Raw genomic sequence first — 24,278 nt, forward strand, 5'->3', positions numbered from 1 at the left:
AATTCCTGACCAGGGCACTTGCCCTGCTTGCCCAGTAGGGGATATAGAGGATATGGGTCTCTTTCTTTCCCTCTCTCTTTCTCTCTCTCTCCCCCTCCCCCCTCCCCATCTCCCCATCTCCCCATCGTCTCTCTTCTCCTCTCTCTTAAAAAAAAAAAAAAATATATGCTGTGACTAAGGAAATGGCATAAGAGAGAGTAAGAGAGAAATATCACCAATCGGCTATCTCCTGCCTTCCTGTTCTCCCCCTCCCACCTCTCCCCTCCCCTCCCCTCCCCCAATTGATGATCGAGTCAGCAACCCAGGCATGTGTCCTGACCAGAAATTGAACTGGTAATCTCTTGGTTCCTGGGTCGACCCTCAACCGCTGAGCCATACCAGCCGGGCTCCCTGACTTTTACTTAGTATCAAATGTGCTTGTTAAGTAAAGTTAGAGCTGTGTTAGGTAAAGGCATGAACACGTGAGTGTGGAGGAGGAGGGAAAAGGAAAGATGTGAGGCGTGTGAGTCCAATCCCAAGTGAAGGGACTGGGTAACTGTCTTGCCATGAGTCCACTGGGTTCTTTGAAATGTTCTCTTAGGTTGTGGTTATTGATCTGTGTGAGGGGATTCTCGGGGATCCCTGCTACTTATAAATCCAGGGCGCAGAAGAGGCTAACCTCCGTTCACAGAAACCGCCCAAAAGAAAGTCTGTGCGAGATAATTTTTCAGGGAGGGCCATTCCAAATGGCTAATTGGATGCCTCTTTCTCAGGTCATTCCAGCAATGGGGAGAACCTCCTTCAGAATTATTTTCTTACCTACTGAAGAAGGGAACATTGAGAGTTCTTTATTTATTAATACCTCCTCACACGGAGTCCTTTCCTATCACGTAAGTAACTTTTTCCTTCTGTCACGTGGCTTGGTTGTTGGCTTAAAGGGTTTGGATAGTTTAAAAAAGACGTTTGGACGTGCTGCCGCCTGGCTTATAGCAGTAATGGGGTAAAGCTGTTAACGATGCTTAACTCTCAGCTTTCCCACCTCCTGCCTCGAGTGGCGCACAGGGGCTGCGCAGAGCTGTCCCTCTCACTGTGCATCTCTGAAGAGCCCTGGGACAAAATCGTGAAATCTGCTACACAGTTTTCTAGTTCAGAATATAGCAGGCTTTCCAAGCCCACAGCCTGCGCCCCACAGACAGTGCAGAGGGAGGCACCTGTAGGGGGAATTTCTAGCCCCTTGGCCTCCTCCCCTCCTAGGCTCAGCAACATTTCTCATCAGGGAACATGGATTGTGCACGTGGGGGCCAGGTGCTATTATTTCTAGGTATTCCCTGTGCATCTAATACGCTGGGAAGGGAGAGCGGGGTATCTTTTTGTTGTTGTTCCCCAAAGTAGTTGATCTTAGGCTATACCTGTGACATCGTTAAAAGAGGACATTACGAGAAGTGATTTAAGTGCCAAGATCTAGCTAACCATTTTTTGTGTGTGCGTGTGTGTGTGTGTGTGTGTGTGTGTGTATGTGTGTGTGGTTAATTCTTACTGTTTTCCATGAAGCACGTATTACCCATATCAGAAAAGTTGACTAGTTGTGAAAAGATCTATAATAATAAAAGGGTAGCATGCTAATTAGACGGACGTCTTCTGGACATCATTCTGGACGTCCTTCCTGATGAAGCCGGGGCCGGAGGGAAGCCAGCCTGGGTCCTGGGTCCCAGGTGCCGGAGGGAAGTGCATGCCGGCAGCCAGGGGAAGGAAGGCCTATTCTTGCATGGATTTTCGTGTATTGAGCTTCTAGTGTGTTCTAATGAGTAATATTCTGCTGAAATACAGCAACTTTTGTTACCTTTTTTTTTTTTTTTTTTTTTTTTTTTGGTTGTGGAAGATAAATATAATAATTGGGTAAATAGAATCTTGAAGGCCAAGGTGCTGAATACAGATTTCCTTTAAAAACGTATTTTAGCATGATGGCAAATGTTTTTCAAACTAATTGAGGGATATCTCCCTCTCCCCCCCTGTCTCCTGCAGGTATCTGGAATTGGTACTCGCAGAATCTCTACAGAAGGGTCTGCACAGCAGCTCACAAATGCGTATTTTCTGCTCCCGCAGGTCCAGAGCATTCAGCTTTCACAAACACAGGTGATTTTAACAGTCGATTTATTTTGAATGCTAGCCAGCGCTAAACTTTGAAGCCCTCTAAATTTGTGTATCTTTTACAGAGTACATACAGCCTTTTTACCTAGAATGATGATTTTACTTTTTTTTTCTACTTTTGAAAAAAATCCTGATATGTGTAGAAACCATGTATGTATATAACAAGAAGTATTTCATTGTAATGGCTGTATAGTCCATGGTGCCAACATTTCATGGTTTGCTTGTTGGTAATCAGAAACGTTTCCAGTTTTTCATTATTGTTACCATTAGGCCATGTACATATTTTATGTTTCTTAGTTCCCTTTACGTGACCTGTTTCCGTGGGGTATATTTCATAAAGAGGGATTCTGTAGTTAAAGACTATGAACCTTTTTATAGAGCTTGTTAAATCTTGCCAGGTTGCTTTTTAGGAAGACAGAACCTCCATAGAGACCTTACTCCAGGAGTGTCTTACCACCTTCCCACCCCCTGCTTCCAGTCCTGTCTGTGTGTGGCTTCATGCACTGAAATGTTTTTGATGTTTTAGATGGTATAGAATGGTACCTTCACATTCTTTTTTTTAAAGAATTTTTTTATTATTTTTTTACAGAGAGGAAGGGAGAGGGATAGAGAGTTAGAAACATCGATGAGAGAGAAACATCGACCAGCTGCCTCCTGCACACCCCCTACTGGGGATGTGCCCGCAACCAAGGTACATGCCCTTGACCAGAATCGAACCTGGGACCCTCCAGTCTGCAGGCCAATGCTCTATCCACTGAGCCAAGCCGGTCAGGGCCCTTCACATTCTTTTAATACGCATTTCATTACTAGCATGTAGGTTCGGCCATTTCTTCCCCTTTGATTCATCCGTATTTCCATGGTTATCAGGGAGCTCACTAATCATATCATCTCTGAATAACTTTTGAAATTGAGAAAACTCTTGAGTCAACATGTTAGGAACCTTACCTGTATAGCATTCTCTTCTAGTTTCAGGTGAACAACATGGCGACTCAGTGTTTCTATACCTACAGTGTTATCCTCATATGTCTAGTATATCCATCTGTCACCATTCAATGTTTGTATGCTTAAGGTGGCTATAAGCTCCTTTTCAAAACTTGAGAGAAATATGAGTTGTCAGAATGACCACATATGACATCAGATATTTTGCTGCTGCAAACCCAACCCAATCCCGACATGAGGAATGAAATAGAAAACAGTCAGAGGACCGCTGCGTGCCTTTGCACAATGTTGTGCTACAGATGATTCCCCACGAGGGGTGCACTTTCCTTCACTGTCACTCAGACGTGAGGAAGCTGCGCTCGGTGCTGGTCAGGCACCAGCATGGTCAGCGGCTGGAGCTGCAGAACAGTCCTAGACCTCTCGTTGCCTGAACGTGGCTTCCCTGTTTTACAAACCATCTCACCTCCATAAGCTCTGACCCCACTTGACTCTAATCATCCTTCTCATTCCATCTTTCAAGGCCTAGTTCCAACACCACCTCCTCTGAAACTGCTCCAGGTTCCCTGCAAGCCTGTGCTGTGGTCCCATGCGCTTAGATCCAACCCCTGCCTGAGAGTTACTTGTCTCCTGTTGTCCCCTCCCCTGCTCTTCCTCGAGGCTCTGTGGGACAGGGCGTTTTCCTTTCCCTTTCTATCATCTCAGAGGCAGCAACGTAGTGTTCAGTACATTGAGGCCCCCCCGGGTTTTTAATAGATAGATGAGTCAATGGCATTTGAGGTGCCATCCCCAAATAATACTTCTGCCCCTCGCAGCATCTGAGATTTGCGTCACTTCACCTTTTCTCCACATCAATCAGTTTGACCTTCAACAGATTTACTGCCAGGGCAGGTGGTATCATTCTTATTTTAGAAATTGTCCAACATACTTAGAGTTTAAGTTACTTGGCAGAGGTTGAGAGCAGAGCCTGCCTGGGCAGTCCCAGCTCAGTATGCTTTCCGTTCTTGCCCATATGTAGTTAAGTGTCATCATGGTGTTTGTTTCTTTTGATTTAGTAATTCCTATTGTGGGAAAGATAAATGCAAAGTAAATGTGAGTTTGAGGGGGGGCAGCATTTTATAATGGAAAACACTAGTTAGAAACAGCCTAGGAGCTCAATAATGAAAACCAGGATGTGATAAATTTGTGTATCAACATAACAGACTATTATGTACTTCTTCCAAGTTATTATGATGTCAACATAGAAATCTCTGACCAGGGATCAATAGAAGGTACAAGCTAGACTGATTATACTCTATGACCGTATCTTTGAAATACATGGTGGGGTATAATATGTAATTACAGTTGCATTAGGCTCATGAGAGATTCTAGTTTTTCACGTTTTCTTCAGTGCCGTTTGGAATCCAAGCCGTTGGGATTTGGGGAATGTTTCAGTGATTTGTTGTCCAACACAGAATACTTGAGGTTGGCCCTGTCTCAGAATCCAGCGTGTAGGGTCACTACAGCCATATCCTTGTCTCGAAGAGGTCAAAGAACTTATGCTATTGCTATTAGAATAATTTTAAAATAACATTTATTGTTAAAAATTGAATTAGGACAGTGGATGGTGAGTGCCTGGGGCAGGGGGCAGGGGTGGGTTGGAGAGGGTCAACGGGGGATGAAGGGACATATGTTATACTTTCAACAATAAATATTTTTTAAAAAGGAATTATAAGGCAACATGGGAAACCCAGTTGTAAAAAAGTGTGTGTGTGTGTGTGTGTGTGTGTGTGTATGTATGTTCCAACAAAGTATCACATTGAATTGTCTAAAAAGTGTTATGATTATAAAAAATTATAATGTAGTTATAAGAAAATAGGGGAAACTAGAGAAGTGAAAAACCCCCAAGACTACAGTCACACTCAGCAAAGGTAACCAGGATGAGTATTTATTTGGTGACATCCTTGCAGTCCCTTTTTCTGAGTGTGTGTGTGTGTGTGTGTGTGTGTGTGTGTGAGGGATGGGAGTCCCCTCCCCCACCATGGGGTCATGTCACTGACCTGTGTGACGGGGAGGTTATTTCTGGGCGTTCCGTGTGATATCTAATACACGTTTCAGATCAGGAGTTCCTAACCTTTTAAGACTGGCACAGCCTCTGCTTTGGGCATGGTGACGTCAGGGCCTGTGCCTGCCTGCCTGCCCGGGACAGGTGCTGGGCAAGGACAATCGCGGGGCCTGCAGCCTGGACGCTGCCCGGGCTGGGTTGCTTCCCTGCCCTCTGCTTCGGGAGGTGCCGGCCTCTGGCAGTGAAACCTGGCCGTGGGGAAGGGAAGCTGTAAAATCAGCACAGGGAGGAGAACAAGGAACGCTTTTTTCCATCACAGTTGGATAGGGGAGGAATGGAAAGACTTGGATTTCTCCTGAACAAATAAGTTGCAAGAGTGTGGTGTGTGATTGGGAGATGGGACATTAAGAAGAGGGAATGGTGAAAGGCCTCTGTGGCTGCCCTGTTTTCCTCACTGTCTCATATAATTCGCAAAATGAAACAAAATAGAATTTCCGGGTGGAATAGCTGAGAATTCCTACAAGTGCGTGTCATCATAATGTATTTACGAGTAATGCCATCTCTTTGCATGGTGAAAGCTGTTTGATTTTTCTTATACATAAAGATGATAGACTGACTCTGGAAAGTTCTGACTATATGTTAGTAGATATATGCCATTACCTAATTTCCTCCTTCTACCTACCTCTGAATATAGTTTTTAAAAGCAAGGAAATTGACTGAGCTAAAAAAAAAAAAATCTTTGGAGTAACAAGCGAGAATGATTCAATGGAATGGGAGCTTGGGAAGAGGCAAGGAGGAGGGTTGGTGCGGAGAGGAAGGAGGGAAGTGTGGGAAGCCGAGGGAGAAATACCAGGAGGCGTGGGTGTGGGTGTTTCCCCTCATGCGTTTCACAGGCCAGTGGGGTCCCCTGGTTCCCAGAACAGTTTCCTGGGGCCTCTTTACACTCAGTGTGTGTCTCATTCCTTGCCTCCCGGGAGAATGGACTTCCTCCTTCCTGAACGCTCCGAGCATCCCTGTCTTAGCAAGAGGAACACTGGGAAGCTTGGTCTCTGTGTATGTGTTTCCTGTGCTATGATCACAAGCTCCTTAAGAGCAGGAATCATGTTCTCATCAATATTTGCTCTTGTGCCGAAACCGGTTTGGCTCATTAGATAGAGCATCAGCCTGCGGACTGAAAGGTCCCAGGTTCGATTCCGGTCAAGGGCATGTGCCTACTGGGGATGTGCCTGCATTCAAGGTACAGCTGATCGATGATTCTCTCTCATAGATGTTTCTAACTCTCTTTCCCTCTCTCTTCCTCTCTATAAAAAAAAAATAAAAATAAAAAAAAAATTGCTCTTATATTGCCTAGTGCAGAGCTTGGTCCTATTGCCATGCAGTAAACAAATGCTTGAAAATGAAATAAATGTCTTTACTTATTTATTTATTTTATAATTTTTAATTCTCACCCGAGGATTTTTTCCCCCATTGACTTTGACTTTTAGATAGAGTAGCAAGGAAGGAGGGAGGGAGGAAGAGAGAGCGAGAGAAGAAACAGAGATGTGAGAGAGGCACATCCATTGGTTGCCTCCTGGATGTGTGCCTTGACCATGTGTGCCTTGACCATGTGTGCCTGGACCAGGAATCAAAACAGCGACCCTTCAGTTCTCAGGCAGATGCTCTAACCACTGAGAAAACCAGCCAGAGCTGAATAAAATGTCTTTAAAAGAAAGAAATTATTGTCTTAGCTATTTATGAAATTATAGGACATGATTGTTTTCTGATGTCTTTCAAACATTCATTATATTAGAATATTCTAGAAAATGTTGTTAGATGACTTGAAGATGCCCAGTAATTAGTACCTCTCTTTCTGGCCAGGTGCTGAAGTAGTAGACCTATAAGAATCAGGAGTTAGAGAACTAAAATGCACCTTTTTATTACTGATCAACTGCATTCTTCTGCATGAGCTGAGGTAAGAAAGAGCCAGAGTTGCTAATGCCCTATCTCCTAGGTACACCCTGGGGTGGCCCATGCAAGGGAAGCTTGCATCAAGGACAGACACCTTATCCAGCCTGTAAGGTGAAGGAGAAGGGAGTCAGCTCCTCCACTAGCTTCCCCCTCACCACCCCTGCCTATAGCACAGGATCATTTTCTGTTGCCCACCAATAGGCAACTCCCTCTGCCTTGAAGGGAGAAGAGGACTGGAGTATTTAGGGGGAAGAGAATCCTTTCCTTCTAATGTTTCTCCTGACCTATTGGGCTCACCTATTCCTAAGCCCCTCGATCCTCCCTTCTCTGGTGATGAGGTCGTCAGATGTCTCGTGGCTCTGTGTCTACCTTCCTGAGCCTGCCCCGGCTCCCAGGATCGCCACCCCCATTTGTTTGTTGATCCCTCTGAGCCTGCTGGAGCACACTGTTGAGTTTGCCCCTAGAAAATTCTGAGATGAATTAATAGGATTCATTAATAATCTGCTCCACAGGCCATACACTGTTCCCAGGGTTGAAAGTTCATGTTCTCTGTTTCCCATCCCAAATTCTTTTCAGGTATGATATCCAATGGAGCCTATCAGAGCATTTACAGTGGGATCAAATAACAGTTAAAATGCTCCAATAAAAACAGCCATATGAGAATCCCACATCAGAGACATGCATAGGGAGGCAAATAAGATGAATTCTGGGAGTGAGGGTGGCCTAGAAGGGGTCAGTGGAGGGTAAGAGGGGACATATGCAACACTTTCAATAATAAAGATTAAAAATAAGAATAAAAAAGAAGGTGAGTTCTGAAACCAGGCCACCAGGCCATCTTGGTTCTGAGTGACCTTGGCCAAATTACCTAACCTGCTGTTTTTTAATTTATCTATAAAATTAGGTAAAAATAACAGGACCTCATAAGATTGCTGTAGCTGTTAAATAAGTTGATACATGTAAAGTGCTTAGAACTGGTACCTGGCACATAGCTAAAATGCATTCCTCATTTAACTTTAAAATAAATATAAACCCTCTAGGAGAATTTTAAAATTCAGAGAGTTAGTCCTTTGGTAAGACATGAAAGTTCAAGGCCATAGTCCCAATATCAAATTAGCTTGGCTTGTGAGTTAGCATTCAAAGAATTTGAAGTCATCTCTAAATCTTATTTATTTATTTTATTTTTTGTCTTTGCCAGAGAGATTCTCCATGCCTGTGTGTAGCTGGAGAAACCTCAGCAGCTATATATAGCCTTGGCTCACCCTTGCTAGAGTGTGGATGGCTGCCTTGGGGTTTCAGAAGTTATAGTAGTCCAATACTGAGTATTTCTTGAGCTTCACTTGAGTCTGGAATCTTAATAAGATGCAAGAATATCATACTATCAACCTAACATCCACTAATTATGGAAAGCATGCCCTTAACCCCCACTTATCAAGGAACTAATTCTAAGCAAAAATTGTTCCCAGTACCTCTGTTTGCCAAAGAGAGAGATGGAGGACAGACAGAGAGCATCACCTTGGTTTCAGCTTCAATTCATGCCAGTTGTTCTGAGTCCAGGATCTTGGCATTTGAACTTGATGGATTCGCTTGCTTGTCAAGAAGTTAATTTGAGCCCTAACCAGTTTGGTTCAGAGGATAGAGCATCAGCCTGTGGACTGAAGGGTCCCAGGTTTGATTCCAGTCAAGGGCATGTACCTCAGTGGGGGGGGGTGGGGGGTGCAGGAGGTAGCTGATAGATGTTTCTCTCTCATCGATGTTTCTAACTCTTTATCCCTCTCACTTCCTCTCTGTAAAAAAAAAAAAATCAATAAAATATATATTTTTTAAAAAGAAGTTAATTTGAGACCTTTGGGGGTTAGGGAGGAATCACCTGTGCACATTAGTTCCTTCTCAGGTAGCAGCATCTGAGCTGCTCTAGCCTCCCGAGGTAGAACATGGGAGTAGCTGCAGGCTAGTCGCTAGGTGTTTCTTTCTCTCCTTTTTTTTTTTTTTTGGCACAGAGCCCTTGTTTTACCCCCTTCACCCCTTCCCCCATGCAGATTGGTGTGCTGGATGGGGTTGCCCTCTGTTTAGGGATGGAGTGGCTGCAGAGGCTGTGTGCAAAGATGTTGAGCCTCTTACTGTGGACTCATGGAAGCTCTGGAATCTACGGCAGGGAAGGCTTTTCCTTCCTCGCCCCATGGGGCGTTGCTCCCAGCAGCTCCCTGGAGGGACGCAGGGGGGTGGAGGGAGAAGGGGGAGGGGGGCTGCTGTTGATAGGGAGCTCAGACCCTAGTGGGGGTTGGCCTTGGCCGCGAGTCACAACCTGTCTCCCCACGTTGTTGGTGGCCCTTTTTTCTCTAAAGTTGTGGGCTGTGCCTCCAGGACATACTGTTACTCCCTGTACCCCTCTTCCTCTTAGGAAGGCTCAGTTGAGTTTTGAACTGTATAACCAGCTTCTTTTGTTGGGCTCTTTCTTTCTCAACACTTGTAAGCTGCTGCTCTTTGCTGGAATTGCACCCATTTTTCTTCTTTTTCTTTTTCTTTTGACATATATATATGCCTTTCCCAAATTCTATATATATATTTGTCAAAAGCAAAGGAAAATGAAAATATATATATATATATTTATATTTAAATATAAAATCAAAAAGGGGAATGAAAAAATATATATATATTTTCATTCCTCTTTAGAGTTTTTTGTGAGTTCTCCCAAAGCAAGAAAGATAAAGTCAATAACCTTCGAGTCTGCTAAAAGTATCTGTTGTTCAAACAGAGCTCCTCTTCCCTCATTTCATTGTCTTACATAAACCTCGCCCATTAGACCAATCCCCGAATCAGGCCTGGGACCGGTCCATCTAGTCCTGCCTGGTTCCCCTTTAATGGGTTTCTCCTGTGCTGTCTCTTACTTGGAGTCTAATCCCAGGAACATCAAGCATATTCCCTTAGGGCACCCGCAGTAACTGTGCATTCGGTCTTCCCGTGCTCTGAACTCTGCTCTGCTCCCCAGGTCTCCCCCTCACAGCCTGCGAGATCTTAGGGGGCCCCAGGTCTTGGCCTTGGAGGGTGCGGGTCCTCGGTTCCCATTCCCATGGGCTCTGTGGTGGCTTTAGAAGTGTGTCCCTCCAGAGTCCCTGGACCTGAATCCTAATTCCTCTTGGGGGAGCTGTTTCAGTCTAATTGCTCCTTTCTCCTTGTTCTTTTTATTTTCTTTTTCTGTAGCAAAATTGCCTATCTTCCTTATTAGTATTCTGTTTTAAGCTCCAACAAGCACAACAATACATATTTCCTCATTTCAGTGAGATCCTAGGCTGTCTCACTTCTCCTTCTATGTCTGTCCAGGTCTGTTCTATTCCAGCTCTGTCTGGTCGTCCCCTAAAGTGTCAGCTTTTCCTCCAAAGGGCAGCCCTCTCTTCCTCCTGTGGCATCAGCCTGCCTTCCTTTTTTTTTTTTTTTTTTTTTTTTTTTTTTTTTTGTCTTTGTTCCTCTGGGCCCAGTAGGAAGACTCAAGTGTGTAAAGTGTGTTTCTCTAAACTTCTGGCACCTCCTTGATTTTCAGAATGCACTCGGTGGTTCCAAGGGCAGACTGTAGGGGTTATTTAATGTGTTTGTGCCATCGTTTCATCAAATTACTTCTCTAACTCAACCAGCATGACAGCTTATCTCTTTAGTAAGAACACCCTTATTAGTTTTTTTTTAAATTTATAACATCGGTCACCCTTATGTGGTTCTGTCACGCTGGACCTTGAAAATCTAAAATGGTGGTCAGCATTTAGATGGCTCATCAATCTACACCAGTGAGTTGGGGAGGAACTTTTGAATCAGTTGAGCTGCACCCTTTTGCAGTTCTCTCAGCCGTGAAGGTAAGGCATAAAAAGGGAACACATTGGGAGCAGACTGTCCACACTGCCTGCAAGAGGTGGACCAAATAGTTCCTCTGAGACCTGGATAGAAAAGCAGCAGGTGGTATTCTGGAAGCTCTGTTTTGAAGAGGGTCCTGATTGGGGGTATCTTTTTTCTCTCTCCGCCCACCCCCCTGTTTTCTTTCTTCTTTCTCCCTTTCCTTTTATTTTCTTTTCCTGTGGTAAAAAATATATAAAACAAATTTACTACTTTCACCATTTATAAGTATATAGCTCAGTGGCATTCAGTACATTCACAGTGTTGTGCAACCATCTCCACCATCCATCTCTTGGACTTTTTCATCTTCCCAAACCGAAATTCGAAACACTGGCTCCTTATTCTTACCTCCTCTCAGTCCCGTGTTTCTCCTCCCCTCCCCCGGCCAGAGACCATTCTTCTTCATGTCTCCATGAATTTGGCTCTTCTAGGTCTTCTCATATTACATGCATAATGTCTTCAAGGTTCATCCATGTTGTAGCATGTGTCCAAATTTCCTTCCCTTTTAAGACTGAATAATAGTCTATTGTGTGTATATACTGTGTGATGTTTACTCGTCCATCCATTGATGGGTGTTGGGTTGCTTCCACCTTTTGACTATTGTGTATCTCCTGTCTGTGCCCCTCCTGTTACTTTGGTGTAGTTGTATGTTTAATTTTCTGAGGAACCACCACACTGATTTCTACTGCGACACCTTTCCTTTCATAGCCTCATCCTTGCCATGGCCACGCCTACTTAGGTCCGAGCTGTGCCTTTGCTGCTCAAGGTCAAGCCACAGCAGCCTTCATCTTCACACCTGAGCTTTTGCTGAGCCTGGGCCCATGTTCAAGGGCTGAGCCAGACCTTCAGGAGCCACTTGCCATTTGCTTAAGGCCCAGCAGCATCCAATTGGGTAAAAATAGCTGCTAGCCTTTGGACAGAGCCATTGTGTGCTGCGTGACCTACCAAGGTGGACGTCCACATGGCTCTCCTGAAAGGGCCAGCCCAGGTTGTAGGAGTTCAAAGCCACTCAGGTGTAAAGATACAGGCCCCTGCCACTTGGTGTCCTGTGTCCTCGTTGTGTGTGTGTGTGTGTGTGTGTGTGTGTGTGTGTGTGTGTGTCCCGCGCCTGGAGTTCTCAATGTCGAGGTGTTAATTTGGTCTCTAAACTGCAAACTGCTCTTTGTCTTTCAGGGTTAAGTGGCGCATTCAGTGAGGTGGGAGGTGATGTGCTGCAACTGACATTTCTCTTTTTGCTTTGGTTCTGAACCAGTGGTGAAATAAGATGAAAAGATCCTGAAGTGTTTAGGAAAACAGGCCCTCCTCTTAGAAACCCACAGTGTGGGGAAGAGGAGTTTCCCTTCGAATAGATTAGATGCTTCCCAGAAGCATTTAGATGATTTGTTGTGGAATTTCACCAGCTTCATGCATTAATAATGAACAAACAAGTAAAAATCATAACACTCCCTCATGAGGGCCTGGCGCGTGCCCTACGATGGGCATATGTATCTCACTTAATGCCTTTCACACAGCGGTGAGTTCCTTAGTTCTGAGTTGTTGAAGAGGAAGCTGAACCTGGGAACATGTCGAAATGTCCCCAAGGTTTTGAGGCTGGGTTTCATCTTGAATTTATGGTGAATACGGTCATCTAGCCATATTGCCTCTTCTACAAAGATTTGGAGAAGCAAAAATGCTACACGTATGCTTTAACCCCTTTTTCCTTAACAAAACAAAACAAAAAATGCATTCCAGCCAGTACCTAAGTTTTTTACAAACATTTTAGTAAGGGAGTCTGGCAACAAAGGTAAATTTCACTTCAGCAGTTAAATATCTGAGGGCTAGAAGGGTTTGTAGTGGTAGGGGTGAGGGCTGGAACACAATTGCTGTTTAACATAAGGTTAAAGCAACAAACTGCTTACTGTTCGCTCAGCTGCCTGTTCGTTATGCAGGAAACACTAAATTAGGAGTTTGGTTACAGAGCCTGAGTGTTGTGTGGAAGGGACCCAAGAAAGTGTTCTTTCTATACAAAATCATTTGCTGTATGGAATGTATTGTACCTAGCACACTGTGTGTGTGGGCCGCTGGCTGGGATGGTCACAGGCTGAAACTATGTTCCTATTGAGGCACACATTGGCATAGACGATTCACCTTTATAAAGACCTCTGACATTTAGCATTCAAAATTGAGGAAGTGGAGAAAAATGTGTGAGGAACTTATCTAAGTAATTCTTTTGTATTCCCCAAGTTATATTCCTTAATGAAAGGTTTTCATGGATGGTCATTACTGGGATCATCATACGGTGTCTGGGTTAATATGTTATAGGCTCTTGTATACTTTTGTTAGGATATGGTTTACTCTTATTAATAAAAGTCATTTATATTGTCTATCTTTTTTTTTTTTAATCCTGTTTAATTGCACACAATCCCCCCCAAATCACACTCTAGCCTGGGCCCAGTCCACAAAGAACAATTTCTTAGCAAATAAAGGAAGGTGATTTATTTTCTTTCTTAGATCTAGTTACCTACACTCCTCCTATCCCTTCACCACAAAACCTAGGGAGTACAGGTCACCCAAAAGGAGCTTTTACATCGCTGTTTTCTTGTCCTTTGCGTTATTTCTTGGCATGGTTTCCTAATATGTGTTTCCACGCTGAAGAACTTCCAGGCTTTTAAGTATCTAGGAGGAATCAACTTGGTCTGTTCTGATTTACCTGGAACAAACACTGGCTTGTGCCAAAAGACGTGATATTGTTTTCCACTTTCCCACCAACTAACCTTAGGACCTTTTGATAAGTCATTTGTCCCCAAAGTCTTAAGGTGAAGACTACGAAGGAATTATTTTTTCTTGTAGCTGTGAAATTTAGGAAATCATTTTTTTCTTCTTCTTCTTTATGAGCTCTTCCTCCCCCCCCCAAAAAAAAAAAAAATAGTGTGGGAGGTTTCAACAGTAGCGAAATGGGTTTTGTGTTTCTTTTATAATCTGCTCAGCACATGCCTGGGTAAGGAGATGTCCTACTGTCACAACAAATGTGCTTGGTGGGGGTCCGTTCAGGGGAATTCTTATTTCCAGCCTGTATGGTGGCCCCAACTGGCTTCTGCTTTGGTTGTAGTTTTCTTTTAAAAGTCAAGATTGTAATATTGTGGGTGTGTGTGTGTGTGTGTGTGTGTGTGTGTTTTAAAGGAAGAATGAACCTTTTCATTTCTCTGAGAAAAGTTAGTGTGCTTCTAGGGCAGTTTGGAGGTGCTGGAACTCCCCCTGGTGGGATGCTGAAATATGTTCTCCAGCCAGTGAAGCAATATAGTGCTTTATGTTTGTTTTTGTTTCCTGCTAATAGAGGAATCTTATTTAGAATGGTAAATTATAAAGACATCCATCCAGAAATGTACCCAGGATGATGACAGACCACGAGGATTTAAATTACATCCAATTACTGTGCAAGTAGGATTTTTAATCATGTTCAAAGTTATAATTTTGAACTTCAGACATTATTTCAACATTTGAAGAAATATGTGAGGGAAGAGAATTGCCTTGCCAGGTTAAGATCTATGGTTAAATAGTTGTACGTTATAAAACCCCCCACTTAATTATAAATGTACTAGAGGCCTGATGCACGAAATTTGTGCAAGAGGAGGCCTTCCTTCTCCCGGCTGCCAGCACTGGCTCCCCTCTGGCATCTGGGACCCTGGCTTCCCTCTGTCTGCCTGCAGGCACCCGGGACCCGGGCTTCCCTCCAACCACTGGCAGGCATCCAGGACCTGGGCTTCCCTTGCAGCCCAGGCTTCATCCAGAAGGTCATCTGGAAGGACATCTGGTCTAATTAGCATATTATGCTTTTATTATTATAGATATGTTGAGAATGTGCTAATGTGGCTTTAAAAAAAAAACTTTTTAGGAAAGTTCTGGATCAGAAACATATGCCAAATATCAGGTTTGATTCTTTGATTTTATAGCCAGTGTTTATTATTTTTAGTTTCTTTCCCTTTTGAAGAAAGCATGTAGTTGTGTGCCCACTTTTCTTCATTCACAGTTGTATATTGAGTGCCCATTAAGTGGAAGTCATTGTGGTAAACGATTCAGGCAAGGTGCTTACAGTCTGCTGGGGAGCACAGACCTGGAGCTATCACATGAGGAAGGTTAACGAAGGTCAGGGGAATGGTGTTGTGGATGTGAGGATGGCACTTACCCCAGCTGAGGTGTCAGGGAAAACCTCCCTGAGTGATGTTTAAGCTGGGACACGAAGGATGAATTGGGCCTAGCTATATAGAGGGTCGGGTTGGTCTGAAATGTAGGTTCAAAGTGCAGGATCAGCAAAAATAGAGTTTGAAGGCAAAATAGAGCAGAAAGTCTACGTGTGAGACGGGGGCATAAGCAAGGAGGCAGAGACTAGGCAGGTGCCTTCATTCCGTAGCTGCAGTAAAGGATTTGGGACTTGGGCCAAGCAGGAAGTATTTGAAAGATTTTAAGCAGATAAGTGACTTGACCTGATTTGTATATTTATACTCTCTCTCTTTCTCTCTCTCTCTCTCCCTTTTTTCATTGAATTTGTTGGATTGGTGTTGGTTAATAAAATTCTATAGATTTCAGGTGTACAGTTCTATAGTATATCATCTGTATATTGTAGTGTACTCACCACTGCAAGTCAAGTCTCCTTCCGTTATCATTTACCCTCCCTGTACCCTCTTATGTAAACTCACTGTTGATGCCATGTGGAGAGTGGTGTGGAGAGGGCAGAGGTGGACACAGGGACAGACAGTAGGAGGAGGTTGGTGCAGCAGCCTACCTGCCTCTGTCCCTTCCTGCCTTCTTCCCTCCCACTAGGGCAACGGCTCCATAAACTTTTACAGTAAAGGTCTGGAGAGTAGATACTTTTATCTCCTTCGCAGGCCATAGACGTCTGTTGCAAGTACTCAACTCTGCCATTATACCAGGACAGCAGCCATAGACAATTCACAAGGAATGAGCATGGCTGTGTTCCAACAAAACTTTATTTATAAACACAGGCATCGGGCTGGATGTGGCCCACGGGCATAGTTTGCTGACCCCTGATCTTTAGGGTATTAGGAATGAAGAGAACTGAATGGCTTCAAGGGCTGCCAAGGAGGTACAATCAGTATAAATGGGTTTGGGGTTAGTTTGAGGAGGGTAAGTGAGAACGTGAAGTTGGTTTTCAAGTTTCTGCCTTAAACAAAATATGAAGCATGGTGCTAAGAGGTGGCCAATGCACAGCAAGACCCGCTGCTTTGGCCTGTGTGAGGGAAGCGTGTCCAGGCAGATGCCTCGCCATTGGTTGGACGGATAGGTGCGCAGAGAGTCTGAGCTGGAGAAACAAACTTCAGCTTGTTTCTCCCTTTGGGAGAGAGTCAAGAGGACAAAAGACAGAATCCAGAATAATTCTAACGTCTGATGATCATAATGGGAAGAGCCAAAGATGAAAGGGAAAAGCCAGAAGGAAAAATGGTTAATGGTATTAGGTGGGAGGGCAGGATCCGGCAACAGGAGAAGTTTCTATTGGATTTAGATATGGAGGATGTTTGTAAATTCGATGAAAGCAACTTCAGAGAAGTGGTGGGCTTTTTGTTGTTATTTATGTATTTGATAGTGGGGTTTGTTCCCAGAAAGACAAATTAAAAAATGTTTCTTCTTTAGATTTTAGGTTGTGTTCACAGTGGTGTTTTCCTGTTTAAGTCTAGCAAATACCAGCAATTACTTCTTTAAAAAATTAGCTGTTGGTGAATGCTTGGTCCCATTTACAAGCTTGGTTAAACTCCTTAAATATTTTTACTGCATTCTAAAATGTAATCTATTTTATTTTTTCTGTACTTTAATTGACTGAATGACAAAGTAGTTACAAAATGGGTTTTTATATAATGTACTTAGGTAATTCTTATAACTCTAACGAATTAAACATAATTAGGGTGATTCTACTTTGTACTAAATCTCCCTGAAGTAAATAGACACTTTCCCACAGTTAAGTCAGCCAAGGATTCAGGGAATACTTTCTTGTGGAGATTTTCTGGTGTTCGGACTGTGGCTGACCAGCCTAGTGCTCTTATGAAAAACTATACCAGACACATCAAACTCAACAGAAGATGAACTCTCAAAACCAGGCCCCTTAGGTTCACATGCTGCACATTTTTTGTGCATTCACCGCCTACAGCCCTTGCCCTCCAACCCAAAAGGCTGTATCCCTGGATGGGACTTTGCATTTCCTGTCTCCAAGATAAGTCAGTGGCATCTCATGTGCCTATTAAAATCGTTGAACGTGATGAAAAATGTATTCTTCCCTTGTTGTTGTTGTTGTTAATACCTGAGGATATCTTTATATTAAGTTTTAGAGAGAGTGGGAGAGAGGAAGGAAGGGGAAGAGAGAGAGAGAGAGAGAGGGTGAGAGGGAGAGATAGAGAGACATTGCTATGAGAGAGACAGATCCATTGGTTGTCTCCTGCACCTGCCCCAATAGAGCTGGGGATCAAACCTTGACCAGGAATTGAACTCTCGATTCCTCATTGCATGGGCCAACTCTCCAGCCACTGAGCATCACTGGCTAGGGCAAAATTCTGTATTCTTTTGACATACTCTAGTCCCTTTCATTCATAACTCTTCCGCATATTAAAAATATGACATATGACAGTAATACAGTCATAGTAGGGGACTTTATCACCCTATTGTCATCAATGGATAGATCTTCCAGACAAGAAATCAACAAGAAAACAGCTGCTTTAAGTGACATATTGGACCAGATGGATTTAATTGATATTTTTAGAGTATTTCACCCCAAAGCAGCAGAATATACATTTTTTTTTCAAGTGCACATGGAACCAGCATTATTTACAAGAGCCAAGATATGGAAGTAACTTAACTGCCCAACAGTGGATGATTGGCTAAAGAAGATGTGGGCCATGGCCAGTGTGGCTCAGTTGGTTGAACATTGCCCCATACACCAAGAGGTCACTGGCTCCATTCTCAGTCAGGGCACATGCCCAGGTTGTGGGCTCAATTCAAATAGGGAGCATGCAGGAGGCAACCAATGTTTCTCTCTCATCAATGTTTCTCTCTCCCTCACCCTTTGTCTCTCAATAAAAACATTTAAAAAAAGAAGTGGTGCATCTATACAATGGAATATTACTCAGCCATAGAAAAGAATGGTTTTACAATCATTTGGTTCAGTAGAGAGTGTCGGCCTGTGGACTGAAGGGTCCCGGGTTTAGTTCTGGTTAGGGGCACATGCCTGGGTTGTGGGCTTAATCCTAAGTAAAGAGCATGTAGGAGGCTGCCCATCAATGATTCTCTCTCATCAATGATGTTTTTTTCTCTTTCTCTCTCCCTCTCCCTTCCTCTCTGAAGTCAATAAAATCATATATTTTTAAAAAGAATGAAGTATTACCATTTGCAACAGCATGGATAGACCTAGAAGATATTACATTAAGTGAAATAAGTCAGACAGAAAAAGACAAATACTGTGTGATTTCACTTATATGGGAAATCTAAAGTTCAAAATAAATGAACAAACAAAACAGAAACAGATTTATAGACACAGAGAACAAACTGATGATTGCCAGATGGGGAGGATTGGTGGAAAGGTTGGGTAAAGAAAAAGGTGAAGGGATTAAGAAGTGCAAATTGGCAGTAGTCATGGGAATGTTGAGTACAGCATGGGAAATGCTAGTATAGCCAATAATATTGTAATAACTACTGTGGTATCAGATACACACTGGACTTAATCAGATCACTTTTTACATCATATACTGGTAACTGTCTAACCACTGTGTTGTACATCTGAAACTAATATAAAATAATATTGAATATCAACTGTAATGGAAAAATAAAGGAATGATAGCCAGTTGAATTTTGGACATCTCTTATGATTTCGCCATAGCTTTTAAGGTCATCCTACTGAAGGAAGGCAGACAGAAGAACAGTTCATTGGCGATTGCTTGCTGAACCTACTTTAAAATAAAAGTAGGCTGCTATGTGGAAAAAGAGTATTAAAAAAGTATCCTCGATGCCAAACGACAGTGTTCCTGTGTATATCCAGAACACATGTATCTGTGTATTGCCATAGTCAGAGTTTTCATGTTGCCCAGGGGGTGAGCTTATGATTTCCATTAGAACGGGGACTGTTTTTATTAATGGTTTTATTTCCAGTAAATAGAATAGCACCCAGCAAGTAGCAGATACTCAAATGTTTGTCAATTGAGTAAATGCAGTTCCTGAATAAATGATAGGTTGTCTGCTATTAACGCTAGATTGAGCCTTTTGCTTTCTTTTACATTGTTTCTCCCCCCCACCCCCTTTTTTTTTCTTTTAGGCAGAAACCACTAATACTAGCCTCTTGCAGGTGCAACTGGAATGCAGTTTACATAACAAAGTGTGTCAGCGATTAAAGGTAAAATGAAAAAATTAAGTTTTTTTTTCTTCCTGCCTCTTTGCTTAGATATAAAAAATAAAACAGCACATTCTGTTCTCAGAAGTACATGTGCCCTTATCTTAAGTGCTTTTCCCCTTAAAATTTGAGATCACCAAGTTCAGATCATTTTTTAAGGTTTTCCTTTTTTCCATCCCTCCAATCTCAGAGCTGTTATCTGGAATCCGATGATGTGTTACGGCTACAGATGAGCATAATTGTAACAATGGAAAACGCCTCGAAAGAATTTGAGCAAAACACACAGGATTTGTTAGATCATCTTTCTATTATTTATGTAGCTACAGATAAATCTGAGACCTCAGGTAAGGTGGAAGCACTTCACATTTCCATGGTAACATATTAAGATTAACCTGCATCATCATTCTATAACATTTACTTATAGATCACATCATCACACTCCAACACAAAGAGCTGCGGCTTTCAACATTATTAAGCAATTGTAATAGTAACTGGTTCTCAGTTTGCAGCTGTGAGTAAATTTTTGGAGTAAATTAAGGGACAAAAGCAAACTAGTCTGTAAGTTTCCTTGGGAATCATTTTTTCATGGCATTCTGGGCACAACAACTTAATATTAACATTTACAAAGTGTTGGAAATCTTGTGTCTCTTGCCGTTTTACTGATTTGCAGAAGCTCGGTTGACCTGCTGTTTTGTATTTTTTAAATAGTTGATGGGATACTGTTCGTTCCTTGATGCCTGACAGATGAGTGTAGTAGGAATTTCAATATTCATTCTATGAATTTTATTTTTGCAAACAGCTCTGCTTACCGGAAATAACGTAGTTCATCAGCTTAAGTTTCTAGGAAGTTTTATTGGAGACACATATTATGTGATCCATGAGATTTATAATGTAGTACTTGGTATCATCCATTGGTTGTCAAGACTTTTAATGGCGCACCATACTCATGTACATATTCAGAAAAAGAAGAGGCTCCAAAATATAGTTTGATATTGGCATTCTTATTGTTGTTCAAACAACACTTGAGAATTGATTATAGGAATAATTCAGCAGAAGAGCTTTCTTGTCTCCTTGTTGCAAGCTTTTGGTGATTCTCAGAACGGCTGTGTAGACATCAAAGTAGAGAAGACTCCTGCCCCATAGGGACCACTTCTGTTGGTGAGGCTTGAAAGGAAGGTTATGGTTTGAGATCCCAGGTTTTATTTCTCCTAAGTATGGTTGTCTAAATAAGGAAATGAGGGGCTGACTAATCACCAGGGAAGAACAGCCATATTTGAAGCTGTCCAGGTGGTTGTTTGAAGCCAGAGGAGCAGTGTCCTGACCCTAAACTCAGCATTTATCTATCATTTAGAGAGCCATGTTGGTAGGTTAATATTTCGTAAGTATCCTTTTTCTTGTGACTTAAAAGAATGCTCTGCAGAAATAGCTCCAAGTTTCAATTGTAGTGTTGCAAAACGAGGTACTTTTTTTTTTTGAGAGAGAGAAATGTGTGATGTGTGAGAATGATATTACTTTTTGTTTTAACCTCCTCACTCTGATTCTTTTGGGCAGATGATTCGGCCGTAAATATGTATATATTACATTCAGGAAACAGCTTTATATGGATACAGGTAATTGTAAATGCTTTATATCTAGTAACTGTTCAACTCACAAGTATTTCATTGTAGAACATGAGGAATTTTCAGGAGCTGATACAGAAACACTTATCTCTGCTCTCCACTGCTTTCATTGCACCCCCTTTTCCCTGGCTTGAACCCCTACTTGGGTGCAGGTTGTCAGCACTCCCCTTGTACTCTTGTAGACACACGTACTGCACAGGTGCTGTACGAATGCCAGTCTGAGCTCCTGGGTTATTTCAGAGTTGATTCAGATTAGATACCCAGTGGCCCAGCTGAGAGTGCTAACTGGATTTCTTTGCTGTTGTTACAGGATGTCCATCATTTCTCACAGAGAGACGCTCTGTCTCTGCAGTTTGAACCGGTGCTCCTACCTTCCTCTACTACGAACTTTACAAAAATTGCCTCTTTTACTTGCAAAGGTACAGATTTAAAAAATATTGGAGACTGCCTTGTTATGTTTGTTATCAATGGCAGTTCTTTCTGAGAAAGGACTTACCCTGCAGAGTAGTCAGTGTTCTAGGAAAGAGAGTGGGCTTGCTCTCCATCCTGCAGCCTTCACTGTTCTGAGATCAGGATGGAGAAGATGCTTGTCTGTGCCATTCTGGTTCTGCCACATGCAGAGGATTTTGAGTTTAAAGTGTAACTCCGTGGGGGATTTGAAAGACCAGAATGTAAATGTGTTTGGAGATACTCCCTTCACAGGGAGAGAGAGAGATTGTGCTGCCTTAGTTTTGATGCTTTGTGTAGAATGCGATGCAGAAGCATGAACCCAATCCTATCTTTTGGTTCATACTCACAGTTAAGAAGATTTCTGTAAAGAAATGCAAATAGCACAGCCAGTGTGGCTCGGTGGTTGAGTGTCACCCATGCACGAGGAGGTTGCTGGTTTGATTTCCGATCAGGGTACATGCCCATGTTATGTTTGAGCTCAATCCTCAGTGGGGGCCATTCAGGAGGCAGCCAATCAATGTTTCTCTCTCAAACATGTTTCTCCCTCTCCCCCTCTCTAAAAAAATAAAATAAATGAAAACATTTTTTAAAAAAAGAAAAGAAATGCAAATGGATTTTTAAACAGGAAAACATGTCACTTATACGGAAAGGAAAGTAAATTTAAAGGGACAAGTGAGATATAATTTATTACTTGGATTGGTAAAAAAAATTGTTAACTTCCTGTGTTGATAATGACTAGGGGAAAAGACATCATTCATGTTTTTGATAAGAGTATAAGAAGACATGGGTTTGTGGTTTGTTTGTTTTTTGAGGGAAAATTGGCAATCTATGAACATTTAAAATGCCCATATATATTCTTCAGTCCTTAATTCTACTTCTAGGAACTTATCTGCAGATATGTTATATTCAAAGCTCTATCTACAGAATGTGCATTGTTTGTGACAACAGAACTAACATAAACACCCATTGATAGGAGCCTGGTTAAATTGTAGTTCATCCACGGGGTATATTCTGCAGCTATTGGAAAGCATATGTGGGCGGTGTGTGTACATTTGGGCTTTTAATAGTATCCATGCACTTGTATATGAAATAGAAAAACTGGTAGGATGCTCACAAATCTGTTAGCAGCTGCTCCTCTAAGATAATTGGGAAGTCAGGAGGGAAAAGTAGATTTAATTTTCACATCTTTATTCATGTTGTAATTTTTTTTTTATCATACATATAGCTAAAACAACAACAACAACAAAAACAACCACTTGAGTATTTGTATTAGAGTTAAGAATTCAATCCCAGTGATTTAATGAGTAGTATGACCCTGCTCAAGGGCAGCTTGCTGCTTGGATGAAGCAGTGGCTTTCTGAGATGCATCCCCACCGTCTCTGAGAGGCTCCGGCATATTGCTGAGGCAGCATTTCTGTCCTGCTCATGCCGCCACCTGCTCCTCACCCCGCCCAGCTGAGCTTCAGTCGTCGCATACGTCATCTCTGGCAGACTGCTGGCTTTCCTCTTACTTTTTGGAGAATGCCTATCATTATAAAAAGAAAGCTACAATGCATTGAGTCTTCCCTCCTACACTCTCCCCCCCACCCACAAAGAAGTGAGAGGTTGGTTTATAAAAGGGGGGAGGGTACAGTTGGGTGGCAGATACCCTGTTTGAGATCACTGACAGCAAGCTAGTAAAGAAGATAAGGTTTGAGAAAGGATTTTCCCGTTTATGTCTCACACATGATTTCAGTGGAGACAAAAACTGAAATAAGAAGGTTATAAAGAACACACATATCTTGTTTTTGTTTATGTGTAGTGATATAAAAGATATTATACTTGACACTTATTTCTTGATACCTCAAAACAGCTCCATTGTGTGATAGTGGCGTGAAAGAAGTCACGAAGAAAACAAAAAGCACTCCAACACTAACAGCCTGCCTCTCCTCTCCGGTGGTCCCAGGGTAGGTTAACCTCACTTTCCCTGAAGTCCTATGGGTTTTGTGTGTGAGTGTTCATTCAGAAATGATTAAAAAATATATAACCAGTGCTAGTATGATTCCATGGGCTGCATTCCTTGCCTTCACACCTACCGACAACAGAAACAGGGGTTGTTTGCAGAATGGGAAAGAAGAAGGTGAAAGACTCAGTTCACGACATGGGCTCTTGGCCAGGCAGCCAGGTGTGGGAGGAGAACCCCTTCCTCCCGCCGTGTTTCTCAGCTGCACCCGGTCCTGGTTCTGCCTGGTGGCCTCTGTCCTTCAGATGCTCTGTGGGAAGAAGGCTGAAGTGACCTGTGCGGTAATTCCCAGTGCGAACATCCACTCTCTGACTCTTCTTGTGATTGAGGCTCTATCGAATGCCCACAGTTGTCTCGCCCTCAGGGCTGAGAGCATGCGCGTTCTGTGTTCGCAGGTATTTCAGAATGGACTCTTCTGCTGCCCAGTTCCACCTGGAGATCCACGAGAACACGTCGGGAGTTTGGACAATGTGGTACCTCAACCATTTCGACCGCAGCGTCGTCATAAACGATGTGTTTGTCTCCAAGGAGGCCAAGAAGTTTTTGAAGGTACACATGGTGTTTTCATCCAGGTTTTAGCCTATTTTATTTCATGCTTTGTTTATGGTCAGATACTATGAAATGAATATTTATAAAAGTTAGTGCTTTCTTACCAATTTTAAAGCAAGTATTTTTCTATTAACGTTTTCAGAATTTCTTTTAAGATCTCTCTCTTTGTTAAACTATTGTTCAAGGATCTCAAAGAGATCAGGATATATCCTTTAGAGACATTTGCTCTTACCATTATTAAAACATTTTATTATATATAATTTATACTAAAAAGATTGTACTTAGTAAAAATAAACCCAGTTCGTGATAAAAGAGTAGGTTTTTGCAAAATGCCAGTTATGAAAATTATACAATTACTTTTGTGGA

General features: G+C 42.4%; 1 protein-coding gene across 6 annotated transcripts in view; it reads left to right on the plus strand.

The window, feature by feature from the left end:
- TMEM131L (transmembrane 131 like) overlaps positions 1-24,278 on the plus strand; it is a 140,570-nt gene that overhangs the window by 76,316 nt on the left and 39,976 nt on the right. For 5 of the 6 annotated variants that reach the window (XR_006740720.1, XM_036423361.2, XM_045576788.1 and 2 more), the window contains exons 6-13: positions 753-869; positions 2,002-2,112; positions 19,218-19,295; positions 19,483-19,636; positions 20,844-20,902; positions 21,222-21,330; positions 23,214-23,307; positions 23,759-23,912. Coding sequence is in view for 5 of the 6 variants with exons in the window: in XM_036423361.2 (XP_036279254.1) it covers positions 753-869; positions 2,002-2,112; positions 19,218-19,295; positions 19,483-19,636; positions 20,844-20,902; positions 21,222-21,330; positions 23,214-23,307; positions 23,759-23,912 (876 nt within the window). In the remaining variant the exon portion in view is untranslated. Of the gene's footprint in view, positions 1-752; positions 870-2,001; positions 2,113-7,034; positions 7,059-19,217; positions 19,296-19,482; positions 19,637-20,843; positions 20,903-21,221; positions 21,331-23,213; positions 23,308-23,758; positions 23,913-24,278 lie in introns of those variants that run through there. The other variant, XM_045576790.1, reaches the window with a different exon arrangement.

Source organism: Pipistrellus kuhlii, unplaced genomic scaffold (genome assembly GCF_014108245.1).
Source record: "Pipistrellus kuhlii isolate mPipKuh1 unplaced genomic scaffold, mPipKuh1.p scaffold_m20_p_8, whole genome shotgun sequence".
Taxonomy (NCBI): Eukaryota; Metazoa; Chordata; class Mammalia; order Chiroptera; family Vespertilionidae; genus Pipistrellus; species Pipistrellus kuhlii.